At 47.6% G+C, this 22,108-nt stretch overlaps 1 protein-coding gene across 1 annotated transcript in view; it reads right to left on the bottom strand.

Annotated features, from left to right (window-relative positions):
- The window catches only part of LOC147124574 (uncharacterized), a 39,972-nt gene extending 18,892 nt beyond the window's left edge, over positions 1-21,080 (bottom strand). The window contains exon 1 of the mRNA XM_085989597.1: positions 20,351-21,080. Within this exon, the coding sequence (XP_085845723.1) occupies positions 20,351-20,774 (424 nt within the window). The 5' untranslated portion in view covers positions 20,775-21,080. The remainder of the gene's footprint in view (positions 1-20,350) is intronic.
- Positions 21,081-22,108: the final 1,028 nt, after the last annotated feature.

Here is a 22,108-nt window from a genome sequence, read left to right as displayed (position 1 = left end):
TAGATGGCCAGAGGCAGTTCCCTTGTCATCCACCACTTCGGCAGACGTAGCCAGGGCGTTCATCTCCTCTTGGGTCGCCCGTTTCGGGGTACCTGCGGACATCTCTTCTGATCGTGGACCGCAGTTTTCCTCTGAGCTCTGGAACGCAGTGGCTCAGGGGCTCGGCATCAAGCTACATCGCACCACAGCCTACCATCCACAGGCGAACGACCTGTGCGAACGATTTCACAGGTCGCTCAAAGCCGCACTGAGGGCCAGCCTCCAAGGCGTTGGATGGGCGGACAGGCTACCATGAGTCCTGTTGGGTCTTCGCACGGCACCCAAGGAAGATCTTCACTCGTCCTCGTCAGAGCTCGTCTATGGCCAGCCACTATGCGTACCAGGGGATTTCCTTCCGACTCTAACAGAGCCATGGTCCGCATCAGACCAACTCATCAGCCACCAGGAGGCAGCCAGGTGTTTCGCACCAGTACCAACATCGCAGCATGGCTTTCAGAGCTCACAGGTCCCAGCAAAGCTGAAGAACGCCGAATATGTGTTCATCCGCCACGATGCTCATCGGGATCCGCTCAAGGCCCCTTACACTGGTCCTTTCCGTGTGCTAGAGGCAGGAGACAAAAGCTTCTTGGTGGACATTTCGGTGGACCGTTTGAAACCGGCACACTTGGACCTTGACCGTCCTGTCGAGACCGCACAGCTGCCAAGACGTGGTCGACCGCCCACAGTTGCCGTGCCAGGACAAGCGCAACCACCTGACAGCCCGCCCGCCGTCCAGCAGTTTCCACTTCAGGAGTACAGAAGTCACTCTGACAGGCTTGTCAGGCCTCCTCGCCGTTTGACTTTTTCCATTAAAGACAATTCTGGGGGGGCGCATGTGGCAGAGCCACTAAGGGACTCTGAACAACTGTACATAATACCCTTTAACAATCTGTTAGCTACAGCCTGAACCTGTATCTTTGTATATACTGTTTGCATGTACAGAGCGCGGTCCCTTTAAGAGCGCGGGCAAACGCGATGACATCATGCCGTTAATCACGTGATCCTCCAACGGCAGGAAAAACGTGATGACGTCATGACGCCGTCGAAGAGACCGCCCTAGCAGTCCTCGTGGAGCCTTCGAACTGTAAAGACCTGTATCCGTAGTTCTCTTGCATTTGTCTGTTAAACTCAGTTAGTTTTACATTAAACTTCTTTTGATTGATCGCCTGAGTCGACCTCAGTCTTTTGATAGGAATTAGACCATTCCTACAATATGTTATTTAACAATTTGACCTTCATTCGCAGCCTGTGGCAGTTTGTTATCCGAGCTTAGTCAAAACTGCTTCTTAACTGTCTTCGTGGCTACATTTGAACAGTCTTAAACATTTCCATACCCACACGGGATCATGGGTAAGATTAGTTGGTCAGTGGCTACACTTGAATTTATATATGTATGTTTCCCATCTACTAAGAATCTGTAATACCAGTCTTTCATACATCTGTTTTTCTATTCTTCCTACCAAAGTGAATAACCTCACATTTCCCTACATTATACTCCATCTGCCACCTTACTGCCCACTCACTCAGTCTATCTATCTCCCTTTGCAGACTCTTTGGGCTGGATTTTACCTGCCGAGACGAGTTGGGGGCGGGACTGCTGCCTTCCGGGTTCTAGTCCCGCCCCCAGCAACGTCCGACGCACAGACGCTATTTTCCCCTGATTGGCCTTGTTAAGCCCGCCCTGCAGGCTTGCCGGCCAATTAAGGGAAAGATAACGTCAGTTGATGACGCTTCATCTGCTGGTTTTCTTAAAGGGACATGTAGCATTTATTTTTGACAGATGATTTGTCAGTGTTTGACAGCATTGAGGTGCTGTCAAACACTGACAATCACTGTATAAAGGTAAGCCCTTGTACCCAGGCTCTCCAATGACTCTCTCCTTAGGATAAAACAGATGGAAGCTGCAGGTGAGGGTACAGAAGCGATCTGTCACTTCTCCCAATGAGGTGAGGCCACACAAACACTTCAAAGCTTGTCACCTACAGAAAAATCTAAACGCATTAAAAATTACTTTCCCAACATTTCCTTACCTCTGATACTCACCAGTGTCCCATTGGATCCTTCACACCACTTCTGCAGCTGTCATAGAATCATAGAAAGTTACAGCACGAAAGGAGGCCATTTCGGCCCATCGTGTCCGCGCTGGCCAAAAAAGAGCTATCCAGCCTAATCCCACTTCCCAGCTCTTGGTCCGTAGCCCTGCAGGTTAGAGCATCCCAAGTGCACACCCAAGTGCTTTTTAAATGTGGTTAGGGTTTCTGCCTCTACCACCCTTTCAGGCAGTGAGTTCCAGACCCCCACAACCCTCTGGGTGAAGACATTTCCCTTCACGTCCCCTCTAAACCTTCCACCAATTACTTTAAATCTGTGCCCCCTGGTTTTTGACACCTCTGCTAAGGGAAATATGTCCTTTCTGTTCACTTTATCTATGCCCCTTGTAATTTTATACACCTCAATAAGGTCTCCCCTCAGTCTCCCCTGTTCCAAGGAAAACAGACCCAGCCTATCCAGTCTTTCCTCATAGCTAAGATTCTCTACTCCCGACAACATCCTTGTAAATCTCCTCTGTACCCTCTCTAGTGCAATTACATCTTTCCTGTAATGTAGTTGATGTGCCTCAATAATTCCGAGACTCGATGTTAGCGAAACAAAACAAGGCTTTTATTAACTTAGAAAGTAACACGTAAGAGAGAGAGGTATCTTCCTTCTGGAGACTGAGGCCAGACTGAGCTAGCTTACAAAAGGGGCCAGGTATGGGCGGAGCCCTACACACAGCACATTCCAGCACATTCCAATAAACAATACAATGAGGACTGGGGGAAGGGAAATGACACTGAAACCGACCACAGTCACAGGCAGTGATGAATGGAATATTTCATCACATTCACCCCTTCTATAGATTTAGTCTGTTCGGGGGTTTGATAGTCCTCTGCGACCGACGTGGCTGTTGTGGTGCCGCGGGTGTCGGCTGGGTGTCCCCGGTAGCCTCCTGGGTCTCTGCCGGGGGTGCCGCCAGGGTTGTTGAAGGGGTAGTTGGTGGGGGTGCCGTTGGTCGATGTTCTTCCGGGGGTGATGAAAGAGTAGTGGGTGGGTAAGAGTTGCTGTGATCGTTGTTGCTGCTATTGCCGTGATTGTTGTCGATGCCGGCTGGGGCGACGTCTTTTATGGACACGGTGTCCTCCCTTCTGTCGGCGTGCCGGACATATGCGTATTGGGGGTTGGCATGGAGTAGGTGTACTGGCTCCACGAGAGGGTCCGTCTTGTGGCCCCTCACATGCCTTCGCACGAGTACCGGACCTGGGGTGGAGAGCCATGATGGCATGGATACGCCTGAGGTGGATTTCCGGGGAAAGACAAACATTCGTTCATGAGGCGTGGCATTAGTGGCCGTACACAATAGCGACCGTATCGAATGGAGCACATCCGAGAGGACTTCCTGCCAGCGGGAGATAGGGAGGCCCTTGGTCCTTAGAGCTAGAGTGACTGCTTTCCATACTGTCCCGTTCTCTCGCTCCACTTGGCCGTTACCCCGGGGGTTGTAGCTGGTGGTACGGCTCGTGGCGATCCCCTTGGACAGCATGTACTGGCGTAGCTCTTCACTCATGAAGGACGCCCCCCTATCCGTATGGATGTAGCTCGGCATACCGAACAGGCAGAACAGGCTGTTGAGGCATTTAATGACCGTGGCGCTGGTCATGTCTGGGCAGGGGAAGGCGCATGGGAACCGGGAGTATTCGTCCACAATGTTCAGGAAGTAAACATTGCGGTCGACGGACGGGAGGGGGCCCTTGAAATCTAAGCTGAGCCGCTCAAAGGGCCGTGTAGCTTTGATTAAGTGGGCTCTATCTGGGCGGTAGAACCGAGGCTTGCACTCAGCGCAAGTGCGGCAGTTCCTGGTCAGAGACCGAACTTCCTCAATCGAGTAGGGTAAGTTACGGGACTTTATGAAGTGGAACAGCCGCGTGACCCCTGGGTGGCAGAGGTCGTTGTGGAGGGTCTGTAGCCGATCCCCGGTGGCGCTGGCACACATCCCTCGTGAGAGGGCGTCAGGGGATTCGTTAAGGGCCCCTGGCCGGTAAATGATGTCGTACTCGAAGGTGGAGAGCTCGATCCACCACCTAAGAATCTTATCATTTTTAATCTTCCCCCTCTGTTTATTATTGAACATAAACGCTACCGAACGCTGGTCGGTAAGTAGGGTGAAGCGTTTGCCGGCTAAGTAGTGGCGCCAGTGGCGCACTGCCTCCACGATGGCTTGGGCCTCCTTTTCCACGGAGGAGTGTCTGATCTCGGGCCCTTGGAGGGTCCTTGAGAAGAAAGCTACGGGCCGCCCCGCCTGGTTGAGGGTGGCCGCCAAGGCGAAGTCAGATGCATCACTTTCCACTTGAAATGGAGTGTTCTCGTCCACTGCCTGTAGCGTGGCCCGCTCAATATCCTGCTTAATGCTTTTGAAGGCGGCGTGGGCCTCAGCAGAGAGCGGAAAAGAGGATGCTTTCAAGAGGGGGCGGGCTTTGTCGGAGTAGTTGGGGACCCATTGGGAATAATAAGAAAATAACCCCAGGCACCTTTTCAGGGCTTTGGGAGTGTTGGGCAGGGGCAGCTCCCGTAGGGGGCGCAATCGGTCGGGGTCTGGTCCGATTTCCCCATTCTCCACCACGCTGCCTAGTATGCAGAGGCGCTTGGTGTTGAAAACGCACTTGTCCTCATTGTAGGTGAGGTTGAGTTTTTGTGCGGTTTCCAGGAACCTCTCGAGGTTCGAGTCGTGATCCTGCTGATTGTGGCCGCAGATGGTGACGTTGTCGAGGTAGGGGAAGGTTGCCTGCAAGTGGTGGTCATCGACCATGCGGTCCATCTCCCTCTGAAAAACCGAGACCCCATTCGTCACCCCAAAGGGGACTCTGAGGAATTGGTAGAGGCGTCCGTTCGCCTCGAAGGCGGTGTACGGGCGGTCCTCTGGTCTGATAGGGAGCTGGTGGTACGCTGACTTGAGGTCGATGGTGGAGAACACCCGGTATTGGGCGATTTGGTTCACCATTTCTGATATGCGGGGTAGCGGGTAGGCGTCTAGTTGGGTGTACCTGTTGATCGTTTGACTATAGTCGATCACCATCCATTTCTTCTCGCTACCCCTTACCACTACCACTTGGGCGCGCCACGGGCTGTTGCTGCGTTCAATAATGCGCTCTTTCAGGAGCCTGTCTACCTCGGTCGCGATAAACCGCCTGTCCTCCCAGCTGTACCTCCTGCTTTTGGTCGCTATTGGCCGGCAGTTAGGGGTAAGGTTCGCGAATAGCGAAGGCGGCTTTACCTTCAGGGTAGCCAGACCGCACACTGTGAGGGGCGGCTGGGACCCACCGTACTTGAGCGTGATGCTTTGGTGGTTGCACTGGAAATCCAGGCCCAAGATCACGCTCGCACATAGGTTCTTCATGATTAATACTTTAAAATTATCGTATACAGTTCCGTTAACGCCCAATTGTACCGTGCAGTAACCCAGAATGGTCGATGTCTGGGTTTTATCAGCCATAGAGATGGTACCCTGAGCAGGGACCACCTTTAGGGAGAGTTGCTGTGCCAGTTCAGGGTGGATAAAACTCTCCGTGCTTCCACTGTCAATTAAACATTTAACCCGGCACCCGTTTACCTCGATGTCCACCATTGATTTGGATAGCGGGTGCGGCCTGGTCTGGTCCACTGTGACCGATGCCACTGTAGGGCCCTGATCGATACAAGATGGCGTCCACGCTGTCTGCTCATAAGATGGCGGACCCCACGAGGTCGGGCAAGATGGCGTCCAAGATGGCCGCTCCCACGGCGCACATGCGGCGGTGGCGGGTTTTCCGGTGGTTGGTTTTCCGGCGGGGTTCCCTCTGCACACCTTCCCGAAGTGCCCCTTCTTACCGCACTTAAAGCAGGTGGTGCCTTTCGCCGGGCACAGGTTTCTGGTGTGTTTTGGCTGCCCGCAGAAGTAGCAGTTGGGTCCCTGACGCGTCGCGGCTGTCGTAGGGCTTCTGGGGGGAGAGCGGGGCCCCGCCGGTGTTGGGCTGCCGGGCGGGGAAGATGCCTTCCAAGATGGCGGTGCCCTCGGTGCACACGTGGCGGCATGGACGGCGCGGGCTGAAGAGTAGGCGTCCGAGTTTCTCTGGGCCTCATCCAGGGATCGCGCGGTGTCCGCAGCCTGTTTCAGGTCCAACCCCGTTTTTTCCAGCAGTCTTTGCCGGATGTAAGTGGAGCCTGAGGCCTGTGATAAAGGCATCGCGAACAAGCTCGTCAGTGTACACTGCGGCTTTTACATCTCGGCACTTGCAGTCTTTGCCAAGCATTTTCAGGGTGCTTAGGAACTCCTCCACCGATTCCCCAGGTCGCTGTGCGCGAGTAGCGAGCAGATGCCTAGCATACACCTCATTCGTAGGCTGCTGGTAATGCGCCTTTAAGATGTCGCATGCGGCCAGGTACGTATCGGCGTCTTGGATGAGGGGGTAAACCCGGTGGCTTACCCAATTCCGCAGAATTCCGAGTCTCATCCTCGCAGCGTCCGTAGCGTCTTTGACGGCTGCGGAATTGTCCAGGAAGAATTCCATACACTCAAACCAGTGTCCGAAGCGTGCTGATGCGTCCGGAGCATGTTGATCCAAATCCAAACGTTCGGGTTTCAGGAGTTGATCCATAGTGTTGAAAAATAAGTTAATAAAATTGATGTGCCTCAATAATTCCGAGACTCGATGTTAGCGAAACAAAACAAGGCTTTTATTAACTTAGAAAGTAACACGTAAGAGAGAGAGGTATCTTCCTTCTGGAGACTGAGGCCAGACTGAGCTAGCTTACAAAAGGGGCCAGGTATGGGCGGAGCCCTACACACAGCACATTCCAATAAACAATACAATGAGGACTGGGGGAAGGGAAATGACACTGAAACCGACCACAGTCACAGGCAGTGATGAATGGAATATTTCATCACAGTAGTGACCAGAACTGCACGCAGTACTCTAGCTGAGGCCTAACTAGTGTTTTATACAGTTGAAGCATAACCCCCCTGCTCTTGTATTCTATGCCATGGCTAATAAAGGTACGCATTCTGTATGCCTTATTAACCACCTTATCTACTTGACCTGCTACCTTCAGGGATCTGTGGACATGCACTCCAAGGTCCCTTTGTTCCTCTACACTGCTCAGTGTCCTACCATTTAATGTGTATTCCCTTTCCTTGTTAGCCCTCCCCAAATGCATTACCTCACACTTCTCCGGATTGAATTCCATTTGCCACTGTTCTGCCCACATGACCAATTTATTGATATCTTCCTGCAGTCTACAGCTTCCTTCTTCAGTATCAACCACACAGCTGATTTTAGTATCATCTGCAAACCTCTTAATCATACCCCCTATATTCAAGTCAAGATCGTTGATATATACCACAAAAGCAAGGGACCTAGTACTGAGCCCTGCAGAACCCCACTGGAAACAGCCTTCCAGGCACAAAAACACCCATCAACCATTACCCTCTGCTTCCTGCCTCTGAGCCAGTTTTGAATCCAACTTGACACTTTGCCCTGGATCCCGTGAGCTTTTAACTTCGTGACCAGTCTGCCATGTGGAACCTTATCAAAAGCCTTGCTAAAGTCCATATACACTACATCAAATGCGCTACCCTAATCTACCCTCCTTGTTACCTCCTCAAAAAATTCAATCAAGTTTGTCAGACATGACCTTCCCTTAGCAAATCCATGCTAACTATCCTTGATTAATCCGTGTCTTTCTAAATGAAGGTTTATCCTGTCCTTCAGAATTCTTTCCAATAATTTTCCCATCACCGAGGTTAGACTGACTGGCCTGTAATTACTCGGTCTTTCCTTTTCTCCCTTTTTAAACCAGGGTACCACATTAGCAGTCCTCCAGTCCTCCGGCACCACACCTGAAGCCAGAGAGGATTGAAAAATGATGGTCAGGGCTTCTGCTATTTCCTCTTTTGCTTCGCTTAACAGCCTGGGATACATTTCATCTGGGCCTGGGGATTTATTCACTTTTAAAGCTGCTAAACCCCTTAATACTTCCTCTCTCACTATGTTTATTTCATCTAATATTCCACACTCCTCCTCCCTGATAGCAATGTCTGCTTCACCCCTCTCCTTTGTGAAAACAGACGCAAAGTATTCATTAAGAACCCTACCGACGTCTCCCGCCTCCACACACAGATTACTCTCATGATCTCTAATAGGCCCTACCTTTTCTTTAGTTATCCTCTTACTCTTAATATATTTATAAAACATCTTTGGGATTTCCTTGATTTTACTTGCCAAGAATTTTTCATGCTCTCTCTTTGCTTTCCTAATATCTTTTTTAATTGCACCCCTGCACTTTCTGTACTCCTCTAAAGATTCTGGAGTATTTAGCCCTTGGTATCTGTCATATGCTTCCCTTTTTTTCTTTATTCTACCCTGTATGTCTCTAGACATCCATGGGGCTCTAGATTTGTTAGTCCCACCTTTTTTCTTTAAGAGCACATGTTTGGTCTGAACCCTCCGGATCTCCTCCGTGAATGCCTCCCATTGCTCTGACACCGATTTACCTTCAAGTCGCTGTTTCCAGTCCACTATGGCTAAATCCCCTCTGAGCTTAGCAAAATTTGCTTTTCCCTAATTTAGAATTTTTATTCCTGGTCCTTTTCCATAACTACCTTAAATCTAACAGAATTATGGTCACTAGCACCAACATGCTCCCCCACTGATACGTCTTCTACCTGCCCAGCTTCATTCCCTAAAACTAAGTCCAGAATCGCCCCCTCCCTTGTTGGGCTTGCTACATACTGGCTAAAAAAGTTCTCCTGGATGCATTTTAGGAATTCCACACCTTCTATACCCTTCACACTAATTTTATCCCAGTTAATATTGGGGTAGTTGAAATCCCCAACTATTACTGCCCTATAGTTTTTGCACTTTTCAGAAATTTGTCTACATATTTATTCTTCTATCTCCCTCTCACTGTTTGGGGGTCTGTAGTACACTCCCAGCAGTGTGATCGCCCCTTTTTTGTTTTTCAATTCGACCCATATGGCCTCGTTTGATGATCCCTTCAACATATCATCCCTCCTCACAGCTGTAATAATTTCTATATACAAACATTAGTCATCTATATACAAACATTACAACAGACCCACAGCACGCCTCACTTACCCTGGCGGGGTTCCCCGACGTCGGGAAGCCCGCAGCAGAACTCTCAAAATGGGAAAAAGCCTCTTAACTGCCTGTTAGCTACCTGTTAACAGGCAGTTAAGAAGCTATAAACCTCTTCCCACCACTAGGAGTCGGGTCCCTGCGCAAATCGGGGACCCGACTTACAGGAAGATTGTTTGGAGGTGGGTTGGGAGTGGGTTCGGGGCCCGCTCCCATTCTTTATGATTTTGCCAGCAGTCCTGCCTCCAAACCCCCCTCCTCAGTGCTGGTAAAATCCAGCCCTCTGTGTTCTCCTCACAGCTTACTGTCCTACCTAGCTTTGTATCGTCAGCAAACTTGGATACATTACACTCGGTCCCTTCATCTAGGTCATTAATATAGATTGTAAATAACTGAGGCCCCAGCACTGATCCTTGCGGCACCCCACTAGTTACAGCCTGCCAATCTGAAAAAGACCCATTTATCCTTACTCTCTGTTTTCTGTCCGTTAACCAATCCTCTATCCATGCTACTATATTACCCCCAAACCCATGAGCCCTTATCTTGTGTAATAACCTTTTATGTAGCACCTTATCGAATGCCTTTTGGAAATCCAAATATACTACATCCACTGGTTCCCCTTTATCTATCCTGCTAGTTATATCCTCAAAAAACTCTAATAAATTTGTCAAACACGATTTCCCTTTCATAAAACCAGGCTGACTCTGCTTAATCATATTATGATTTTCTAAGTGCCCTGATACCACTTCCTTAACAATGGATTCCAGCATTTTCCCGATGACTAATGTCAGGCTAACTGGCCTGTAGCTCCCTGTTTTCTCTCTCCCTCCTTTCTTGAATAGCGGTGTTACATTTGTTATCTTCCAATCTGCTGGGACCGTTCTAGAATCTAGGGAATTTTGGAAGATCAAAACCAATGCATCCACTATCTCTGCAGTCACCTCTTTTAGAACCCTCGGATGTAGGCCGTCAGGTCCTGGGGATTTGTTGGCTTTTAGTCCCATTAGTTTCTCTAGTACTTTTTCGCTACATATATTTATTACGTTACGTTCTCATTAGCCCCTTGGTTCCTCACTATTTTTGGTATGCTTTTTGTGTCTTCTACTGTGAAGACAGATACAAAATATTTGCTTAACATTTCTGCCATTTCCTTATTCCCCATAATAATTTCTCCTGTCTCAGCCTCTAAGGGACCAATGTTTACTTTTGCTACTCTCTTCCTTTTTACATACTTGTAGAAGCTCTTACAATCTGCTTTTATATTTCTTGCTAGTTTTCTCATTCTATTTTTTTCCTTTTTATCATTTGTGAAACTTTCTCAATCCTCAGGCTTACTATTATTCTTCGCAACATTATAAGCTTCTTCTTTCAATCTAATGCTATCCTTAACTTCTTTAGTTAGCCATGAATGAATCACTTTTCCCATGGAGTTTTTGTTTCTTAATGGAATGTATTTTTGTTGAGAATTATGAAATATTTCTTTAAATGCTAGCCATTGCTTATCTATTGCCATACTGTTTAATCTATTTTCCCAATCTACCTTAGCCAACTCGCCCCTCTTACCTATGTAATTGGCTTTATTTTAGTTTAAGATTCTAGTTTCAGACTTAGGCAAGTCACTCTCAAACTTAACGTGAAATTCTATCATATTATGATCTCTCTGCCCCAGAGGATCCTTTACTATGGGAGTGCTGATTAACCCTGTCTCATTACACAATACAAGATCTAAAATAGCCTGTTCCCTGGTTGGTTCCACAACATCTTGTTCTCGGAAACTGTCTCGAATGCATTCCATGATCTCATCCTCCAGATTACCTTTGACAATTTGATTTGTCCAGTCTATATGAAGACTAAAGTCCCCCACGATTATTGCATTACCTTTGTTACAAGCTCCTACTATTTCTTGATTAATATTCTGTCCAATGGTATAGCTACTGTTAGGGGGTCTATATATTACTCCCACCAGTGTTTTCTGCCCCTTGTTATTCCTTATCTCCACCCATACTGATTCTACTTCCTGATCTTCTGAGCCAAGATCCTTTCTCTCTACTGTCCTTATGTCATCCTTTATTATCAGGGCTAGCCCCCTCCTTTTCCATTCTGCCTATCTTTTCGAAAAGTCAAGCACCCTGGAGCATTTAGTTCCCAACCTTGGTCACTTTGCAACCACATCTCTGTAATGGCTATTAGATCAAACCCATTTATCTCTATTTCTGCCACTAGTTCAGGTATCTTGTTATGAATACTTCGTGCATTCAGATAAAGAGCCTTTAATTTAAATTTTTTACCATTATTCCCTGCTTTGACCTTATTCTCTGCTGCACTGCTACCGTTAAACTCTCTCTCCCTTCCTGTCACACTCTGCTTACTTTTACCCAAATCGTTACACTGCTCTATTGCCTTGACCTTTCTCTTTAAATTTCTAAATTTCCCCTCACCTGACCCCTTCACCCCTTTTTTTAGTTTAAAGCCCTATCTACAGCCCTAGTTATTCGATTCACCAGGACGCTGGTCCCAGCTCGGTTTAAGTGCAGCCCGTGCTGACGGAACAGCTCCCTCTTTCCCCAGTACTGGTGCCAGTGCCCCATGAATTGAAACCCCTTTTTTCCACACCACTCTTTGAACCACGCATTTAACTCTCTTATCCACTTGACCCTATGCCAATTTCAGCATGGCTCAGGTAGTAATCCAGAGATTATTACCCTTGATGTTCTGCTTATTAATTTAGACCCTAGCTCCTCAAACTCCTTCAGCAGAACCTCATTCTTAGTTCTACCTATGCCATTGGTTCCTACATGGACCACAACAACTGGATCCTCCCCCTCCCACTCCAAGTTCTTCTCCAGCCGTGAGGAGATATCCTTAACTAACCCTGGCACCGGGCAGGCAACACAGCCTTCGGGACTCTCTTTCGTGGCTGCAGAGAATGGTATCTATCCCCCTGACTATACTGTCCCCTACCACATTCCTTCCTTCTCCCCCTACTTGGATGGCCCCCTGTACCATAGTGCCATGATCAGTTTGCCCATCCTCTCTGCAGTTCTTTTCCTCATCCATAAAGGTAGCAAGTACCTCGTACCTGTTGGACAAGGTCCAGGGCTAAGGCTCCTCCATCACTACATCCTGCTTCCCCATACCTTCCTGACTCGCAGTCATATCCTCCTGTCCCTGACCACTGATGAACTCTAAAGTACTACTTAACCTAATGGGTGTGACTGCCTCCTGGAACAAGGTGTCCAAGTAACTCTCCACCTCCCTGATGCATCACAATGTCTGTAATGGGTGTGAGTACCTCCTGTAACAAGGTGTCCAAGTAACTCTCCCCCTCCCTGATGCATCGCAATGTCTGCAGCTCGGACTCCAGCTCAACAATTCTGAGCCGAAGTTCCTCGAGTTGCAGACACTTACTGCGGATGTGGTTGCTCGGGATCGCGATGCTATCCACAGACTCCCACATGCTGCAGTTATGACACACCACCTGCCCTGCCATCTCTAACCTTGTTTTATTTATTAATTAATTCGTTAAAGCTTTTATTCAATCGATATTTTAGTTTTACTGATTGATTATTTTATCTAGTAGCAAGTTACAGTTTCTCAGCTCTCAGCCCTTCCCTAACTTAGAGAGCAAAAAAAAGCTGTAATACTCACCAACCAAGTTGCTCTCCTGTGACATCACTCTTTGATTTTTATTTTGTTGTTTTTTCAATCGCAGCCTCACCACTGCCACTGCTTTAATTCAGGTCTGCTCTCGGGCCCCTCATTATCCTCTCGCCGCTGCTTTAATTCAGGTCTGCTCTTGGGCCGCTCTGTAGTGTATGTAACCGTTCCACCTTTAAGAGAACTATTTTAAGGGTTGCACTACTTTATCTTGGCTGCTGTATACTGTAATACCGGTGGTGACCACACCGGTATATAAGTGCTGTGTAATGATTTATTGGGCAGTTCCGCCCTGACCTTCAACTAGTAAAGACCTGTTAAAATTTACTCTTGTGGTCTGTGTAGTAATTCTCAATATAACACACAGACTTAACAGTGGCGACGAGTACGATCTTACCCTGCGGCAGAGATACATCCAAGGCAGTTTAACGGGCGTCGAGAGGAGGCATCCGCCCTCATCATTCTGCTGAGAGAAGACTCGGGTCTGCAGAGAAAAGGAAGAATTCTGACACGAAGCCTTCCATCAGCAACAGGCAGTGATCATCCCTTCTATCACGGTGGTGGGTAAGCCGATCAGCGACGAGCAGCAAGTCGGCCACGTTGACTGTGAGTAGGGGAGAAAATAAAAAAAACAGAAGATATAAGGGCGGAGAACTCGACCACGGCCGGGGAAAAGAGCCGGACAGAAGTCGGGGCCAGAGGCGCTGAGACTGGGGCAGCGTAAGGCACGGAAGCCGCGGTGATTGCAAAGGCAGCCGGTGTGAGACACCGGGCTACAAGCGGGCTGGGAGACGCAACAGCGTTGAGAGAGAGCTCGACCGCGACCGGTGAAAAAGGCCGGGCAGCTACCGAGGCCGCGAGGCGCAGTGACCAGGTCAGCATAAGGCGCGGAGAAAATAAAAAAAAAACCGCAGAGAACTCAGCCGCAGCCGGGGGGAAAGGACCGGACTGCAAGAGGGGCTGGGAGGCGCGATTTGAAAACCGCTGGGGGAGGGCGAGCGCAGCAATACGGCAATCGCCATTACAGCCAGCGGGGGAGAAAGGCAAACGCGGGAAGCCGCCATTTTCGGAGGCGGGGGAAGAAGACAAGCGCGGGAAACCGCCATTTTGTAAAAGAAAAAAAAAATAATTCTTTTGTTTCTCAAGAAGGTTGCGAAGATGCCTAAGTGTGGTAACATCAACGATTTCGATCCCGATGTTGAAGATTGGGCCACGTATGTAGAACGCATAGAAATATATTGTAAGGCAAATAAAATATCAGATGAAGATAAAGCACTAACCTTACTAAACTCAATGGGTGCGAAGACATACGGGCTATTGAAGCATCTTCTATCACCAGCTAAACCGACGGATCAGACTTTTGCTAAAATTGTTGCTGTTCTAAAAAATCATTTGAACCCCACACCGCTGATGTTAGCGGAACGATTTAAATTTTATGCGAGAACGCAACTGAAAGAGGAAAGCAACGCGGAGTATTTAATTGAACTGCGTAAGCTAGCGAAATACTGCCAGTTTGGGGAAAGCCTGACAGAGGCACTGAGAGACAAATTCGTGTGTGGATTGTCGAAAGAAGGAACACAAAAGCAGCTGCTTGAAGAGAATGATCTTACACTGGATAAGGCTGTCTCTATTGCAGCATCGCACGAAGCCGCAGCGAGAGGCACTGCGGAAATGCAGCTGAAGGCAGCGGTACTCAGCGTAGATCAAATGGCTTCGGGTACAACGAAATGTTATCGTTGTGGGCAGACAACACACGATCAGAATCAATGCTGGTTTAAAAACCAGGAATGTAGAAAATGTGGCAAGCTTGGTCACATAGCTAAAGTATGCCGGTCAGGAAAGAAGACCAGCAACAAAAAGTCACCACAGGAAAAGTGCAGAAAGGTACATAAGGTGGCTGAGAAGAGTTCGGATGAACAGAATTCGGATTCAGGCTCCAACAGCAAGGAACTGGGTAGTCTGAGAATTCACAACGTGAGTAAGGAAGCTGACCGACAAACTATCTGGGTCACACTGCAGATAGCAGGAGTCCAAGTGAAGATGGAATTGGACACCGGATCGGCGTTGACGGTCATGAATAAGCAAGATTACAAAAAGTTATTCAAACATATTCCCCTACGGGATACGGAGATAGTATTGCAGACATACACGGGGCAAAAAGTATACCCCATCGGAAAGATAAAAGTCAAGGTGATACACAAGGGCAAAGAACACCAAGGAATGGACTTATATGTACTACCTGAGGGAGGTCCACCACTTCTGGGACGGGAGTGGATCAGGAAAATAAATATGGACTGGCACTCCCTAAACGCAATAACGGTAGATTCCGGAAAAAAAGATGTCAAACCTGAACGATTGTCCAGAATATTGGATGAGGCTAAAGAGGTGTTCCAACAGGGACTGGGAACACTGAGAGGAATTAAGGCAAAAATCAAGATTGCAGAACATGCAAACCCAAAATTTTTCAAAGCCAGACCGGTACCGTATGCGATACGACCTGCTGTGGAAGCTGAGCTGGAAGGGCTGGAACGTTCAGGAGTACTGTCTAAGGTGGACTGGAGTGAGTGGGCCACGCCCATTGTTCCCATCATGAAGCGATCATCGAGTAACAAGCCAGGGGAACCGGGGAAGGTCCGCATCTATGGAGACTTCAAGATCACAGTTAATCCGGTGCTTCACACGGTGCAATATCCGCTTCCGCGGATTGAGGATATCTTTGCTTCATTGTCTGGCGGGAAACGCTTCACCAAGATAGACCTGGCGCAAGCGTACTTACAGATGGAAGTTGAGGAAGAGTCGCGCCAGTATCTCACAATCAGCACGCACAGAGGCTTGTATCGATATAATAGACTAGTTTTTGGAGTGGCTTCGGCTCCGGCAATTTGGCAGAGGGCCATGGAGCAGGTATTACAGGGAATTCCAAGCACTCAATGTTACTTGGACGATATTCTGATTACAGGAGATGACGATGAGGAACACCTTGCAAATTTGAAACTGGTGCTCACCAGGTTGAAGGAATATGGCCTTCGAGTTAATCGCCAGAAATGTGAGTTCTTTCAGAAACGGATCTCGTACTGTGGTCATGTCATTGACCAGGAGGGGCTGCACAAGTCACCTGACAAGATCGAGGCTGTTGTGAAGGCTCCCGCTCCGGAAAATGTATCCCAGTTGAGATCGTTCCTAGGGTTGATTAACTATTACCATAAGTTTCTGCCAAATCTATCCACGGTGCTGCACCCGCTGAATGCTCTTTTGCAGAAAGAAGTACCATGGAAGTGGAGCGAGGACTGTAAGAAGGCCTTTCGCAAAAGCAAGACATTGATCACCTCAGAGGAAGTGTTGGCTCACTTCAACCCAACGCTACCTATTCGTTTAGCTTGTGATGCTTCTCCTTATGGTATTGGAGCAGTACTCTCACACAAGTTGCCAAATGGCTCGGAAAGGCCAGTCGCATTTGCATCCAGATCATTGACCTCCGCTGAGCGCAACTATGCTCAGATAGATAGGGAGGCTCTCAGCCTGGTGTGGGGAGTAAAGAAGTTTAATCATTACCTGCAGGGCCAGAAGTTTACACTGCTGACAGACCACCAGCCGTTGGTATCCATATTCAACCCTAAAAAGGGCGTTTCCATTATGACAGCGCAAAGGCTACAGAGGTGGGCCCTTTTCCTAGGGGCACACCAATATGACATAGGATACAAAGGATCAAAACAGCATGGGAATGCTGACGGTTTATCATGCCTACTGTTGCCAACGGTAGAAGAGGCGCCTACAGTGGACCCAGTGGAGATGTTCCACTCAACCATAGTGGAATGTCTACCAGTAACAAATTCTACGATCGAAAAGGAAACAAGAAATGACCTGACTCTCACGAGTCTACGATTTAACGGTGAAGGGATGGCCAGCACATGGCGAACCACTGTTGCCAGCATTTTCGCAAAGAAGAGAACAGCTGTCAGTGTGCCGAGGAACTTTGATGTGTGGATCCAGAGTGGTGATTCCACCCAAACTCCAGCATAAAGTGCTAAAGGAGCTTCACGAGGGGCATCTGGGTGGAGTGAAAATGAAGAACCTAGCCAGAGCGTTCGTGTGGTGGCCAGGTATCGATGGAGACATCGAAGAAATGACCAAGAGCTGTCTAGGATGCCAGAAGGTCCAAAACGCCCCACCACAAGCTCCTCTGCATCCATGGGAGTGGCCCTCATCTCCATGGCAAAGGGTACATATCGACTTTGCTGGTCCATTTATGGACTCAATGTTCTTAATCGCGGTGGATGCACACTCCAAGTGGCCGGAGGTAATAAAGATGTCCTCCACCACCACGGAAAAAACCATCACAGTATTAAGGACCATATTTGCCAGGAATGGGCTGCCGGAACAGATCTATTCTGATAATGGACCGCAATTTGTGTCCGAAGAATTCAGGAAGTTCTTAAAAAACAATGGGGTTAAGCACTACACGTCCGCCCCATACCATCCCGCCACCAATGGATTAGCTGAAAGGTTTGTCCAGACCTTCAAGAAGGCCATAAAGGCCATGGGTAATGAAGACATAAATCTACAACATAAGGTAGATAACTTCTTGTTGGCGTACAGGAATGCAACACATGCGGTCACAAACCAAACTCCCGCCATGATGTTTTTCAATAGAAGACTAAGATGCCGGCTGGATTTGATCAAGCCAAACATCAGAAGGGACGTAGAGAATCGGCAATTTCAAGGCATGAATGAAAGGCCAACTAGAACTTTCCAGATGGGTCAACAAGTTTTGGCCCGGGACTACCGTACCGAGAAATGGCAGCCTGGAACTATTTGCACACGACTAGGACCGCTGATGTATACCGTGGACATTGGTGAAAGCATAATAAGGCGCCATGCTGACCAGATCATAGCGTCATCCGAAAAGGGACAATCTACACCACAACTCTATATGCCTAATCATGAAGCAGAGATACCCATAGTATCTACCTCCGATCCGGTGGTACTGGAACCAGATGAACCCGACACTGACATTCAAGCCGAATCGACCTTGCCAAAAGAACCTACTACACCACCGAAAACTACTACACCACCGAGGCGTTATCCGGACCGAGTCAGGAAGCCTCCAGAGAGACTGAATCTGTGAACTGTTTTTACATGAAGTTGTATATATATGTTATGATGTTATGTTTAATGGGAATATATACTGTTAACCTAAAAAGGGAGGATTGTAGTGTATGTAACCGTTCCACCTTTAAGAGAACTATTTTAAGGGTTGCACTACTTTATCTTGGCTGCTGTATACTGTAATACCGGTGGTGACCACACCGGTATATAAGTGCTGTGTAATGATTTATTGGGCAGTTCCGCCCTGACCTTCAACTAGTAAAGACCTGTTAAAGTTTACTCTTGTGGTCTGTGTAGTAATTCGCAATATAACACACAGACTTAACACGCTCTTTATCCTCTCGCCGCTGCTTTAATTCAGGTCCGCTCTTGGGCCGCTCATTATCCTCTCGCTGCTGCCGCTGCTTTAATTCAGGTCTGCTCTCGGGCCCCTCATTATTCTCTCACCGCTGCTGCTGCTTTAATGCAGGTCCGCTCTTGGGCCGCTCTTTATCCTCTCACCGCTGCTGCTGCTTTAATGCAGGTCCGCTCTTGGGCCGCTCTTTATCCTCTCGCCGCTGCCGCTGCTTTAATTCAGGTCCGCTCTTGGGCCGCTCTTTATCCTCTCGCCGCTGCCGCTGCTTTAATTCAGGTCCGCTCTTGGGCCGCTCTTTATCCTCTCGCCGCTGCCGCTGCTTTAATTCAGGTCCGCTCTTGGGCCGCTCTTTATCCTCTCGCCGCTGCCGCTGCTTTAATTCAGGTCCGCTCTTGGGCCGCTCTTTATCCTCTCGCCGCTGCCGCTGCTTTAATTCAGGTCCGCTCTTGGGCCGCTCTTTATCCTCTCGCCGCTGCTGCTGCTTTAATTCAGGTCCGCTCTTGGGCCGCTCTTTACCCTCTCGCCGCTGCCGCTGCTTTAATTCAGGTCCGCTCTTGGGCCGCTCTTTATCCTCTCGCCGCTGCCGCTGCTTTAATTCAGGTCCGCTCTTGGGCCGCTCTTTATCCTCTCGCCGCTGCCGCTGCTTTAATTCAGGTCCGCTCTTGGGCCGCTCTTTATCCTCTCGCCGCTGCCGCTGCTTTAATTCAGGTCTGCTCTCGAGCCCCTCATTATTCTCTTGCCACTACTGCTGCTTTAATTCAGGTCCGCTCTTGGGCCGCTCTTTATCCTCTCGCCGCTGCCGCTGCTTTAATGCAGGTCCGCTCTTGGGCCACTCTTTATCCTCTCGCCGCTGCCGCTGCTTTAATTCAGGTCTGCTCTCGGGCCCCTCATTATTCTCTCGCCGCTGCTTTACTGCAGGTCCGCTCTTGGGCCACTCTTTATCCTCTCGCCGCTGCCGCTGCTTTAATGCAGGTCCGCTCTTGGGCCACTCTTTATCCTCTCGCCGCTGCCGCTGCTTTAATTCAGGTCTGCTCTCGGGCCCCTCATTATTCTCTCGCCGCTGCTTTAATGCAGGTCCGCTCTTGGGCCACTCTTTATCCTCTCACCGCTGCCGCTGCTTTAATTCAAGTCCGATCTCGGGCTGCTCTTTATCCTCTCGAGAGGATAAAGAGCGGCCCGAGATCGGACCTGAATACTGTCACAGAATTGAGGGACGATGTAATTTGTGGGCATGGCATTCATTTCTTGCTTTGAGTAGTCCTGACCTTACTGTTTTGATTTAATTTTGTTACTTGACATACATTTTGTTTACTTTTTGGGAGTTTAAATTAGTTTGAGTGGACCATCCCTCCTTATGTAACACCTGTTGTATCCCAGTGAGCTTGAGCTAGTCTAATTCCACAGCCTCACCAGCCGATTTCTTTTCTTTTATTACAAAATAGGATTCTTTCATGTTATGACTGGTTTAGTTGGTCCATCTTAACTTAACCAGTCCTTGCTTTTACATTGGGCTTGTGGTTTTTTGTCGGGGTTTCCCTGTGGATGGCTATAGCGAATCTGGCAAGTTTGTTTGAGGTTCCCCACCAACTAGGATTAGTAGCCGGAGATAGTAACACGGGGCAAAACAATGCAACTGATGCTCTAACCATAAGGTCCAGCTTCTTGCTATTATTAAAGTGAGGTTTTTTTTGCCCTATTTACTTGGCACTACACTGGCCTGACTGCTTCCCTTCCCCAAGCCCTGAATTTTAAACAGACGGTGAGTGAGACAATATCTAGAGACCAGGTAAATCAGCAATCAAAATCTGAAACTTGGAAAGAGTTTAATTATGATACTAACTAGACTTAACAGTAATAAATACCTTGTTTCATGTAAATAATGACAGAATATGAACAACTGGTTTTAAGGAAATAGAAAATCTAACATCGTTTGGCTCAGTTCAGGTATTTTTACCCGTTAACGTTCAAACTGATTGGCTAAAAGTGTTCAGATAATTCCTTTAGATAACGTTATGTATGCTTTTACCTTGAAAGCGAAGATCATTCTTGTAGTAAATTTCTTTGTATTCATTTACCAACTCAAACAGTTTCAAGATGGTTTCATCATGAGAAAGGCATCTCCACGAACCATCAACATACTCATCAATTGTAAACATATCCAAATTCTTGTCAACTGGAATAACCTGAAGTTTGTCCTTCTGCAAGGGAACGAGCACATCAAGTTCATCGACTGACTCCGCTTTGGTTCTGTCTGCAATACTCCCCACCTGGATAAAATAATTCGCAAACAACTTGTCCCGACTGTGAATAAATTCAAGAAGTTCTTTTAGCATCGACTGCAAAGTGCTTTTCTTATCCGCTTCACCTGGCTCCTTCTTAATGTACTTTCTATAATACTCTTGCAGGGGCTCTTCCAGTGGGCCACTCATTGCAGGTATTTGCAATTCCATTTTAACTCAATTATTCTGCAGTAATTCTGAAGCTTTAGTTGCAGTGTTTTTGTGTTTGCTTCGAACCTCTTGACACGACCAGAGCACTGTTAGAAGGAAGTGTTTGGACTTCCTGTACAACTGATATAGTGTAAAAGAGATATGCTGATTAAGTATTTTCCAGTCTGTTGTACGACAGTTGTTGCACAGGTTAATAAGGCCATAAAAAAGCAAATAAAGCAGCCATAAGGTAGTCACCAATAAATCCAATAGGGAATTCAGGAGAAACTTCTTTACCCAGAGAGTGGTCGGAATGTGAAACTTGCTATCACAGGGAGTGGTTTAGGTAAATGGCATAGAGGTATTTAAGGGGAAGCTAGATAAGCATATAAGGGAGAAAGGAATAGAAGGATATGCTGATAGGGTGAGATGACGAGGGGTGGGAGGAGGCTCGTGTAGAGCACAAACTCCGGCATGGACCAGTTGGGCCAACTGGCCTGTTTTTGTGCTGTAGACTATGTAACTCTATGCATTCCGCTGATAACTATTGAAACCACTGAGGGAAGTGGTTAGTGCAGTGGGAAAATGCATAGTAGAATTTGACATGTTCAGGGCAATGAATCTGAATCAAGACACACAGCTAAAAGACACATGAGTATTTTAGCATTGACCTAGTCAAAAGGTTATTAGTTAAAATCCAAGGATTGCTGGACATACAAACTGACCTGCTCCATTTACTGTTTTATGAGTATTCTGCTGGGATCACCAATCCCAGATGAAATGGCACACAACTCAATGATATTGTACCAAGGAAAGGGAAACTGGATACTGCCCAGCCTTCTTTGGGAAGACCCTGCCTGCTTGATTTTTTTGAGGAAGTGATAACCCAACTAGACCATGGTAAACCGTATGATATTGTCTGCTTAGACTTTCAAAAGTCATTGGATAAAGTTCCACATGGAAAACTATTACTCTCAAAACTGTGGGAATTCAAGATAAAACTTGGGAAAGAATAAAAAATTGACTGAAGTGTAGAAAAACCATGGATATTTGTTAAAGAGGTAATGTCAGGGTAAAGAAAGAAACAACTTGCATTTATACAGCACCTTTCACAACCAGCTAATGAACTACTTTTGAAATGAAGATACTGTTGTAATGTAGGAAACATGGCAGACAATTTGTGCACAGCAAGGCCCCACAGCAGTAATGAAATAATTGTAATGTATGTACCTTTAAGGGAGAGAACTACTTTTTACAGCTCCTGTATACTGTAGTACCGGCAGTGACCACACCTGTATATAAACCCTGAGTAGTGATCTGTACAGTTAGTTCTAGAGTAACCCTCATTCAGTAAA

This window comes from Somniosus microcephalus, chromosome 1 (genome assembly GCF_052327205.1).
Source record: "Somniosus microcephalus isolate GS21.2 chromosome 1, FLI_Smic_1.0, whole genome shotgun sequence".
In the NCBI taxonomy this organism is placed as follows: domain Eukaryota; kingdom Metazoa; phylum Chordata; class Chondrichthyes; order Squaliformes; family Somniosidae; genus Somniosus; species Somniosus microcephalus.
Note: the sequence above shows the minus strand (reverse complement) of the source record. Positions and strands in the feature narration are given on the sequence as shown.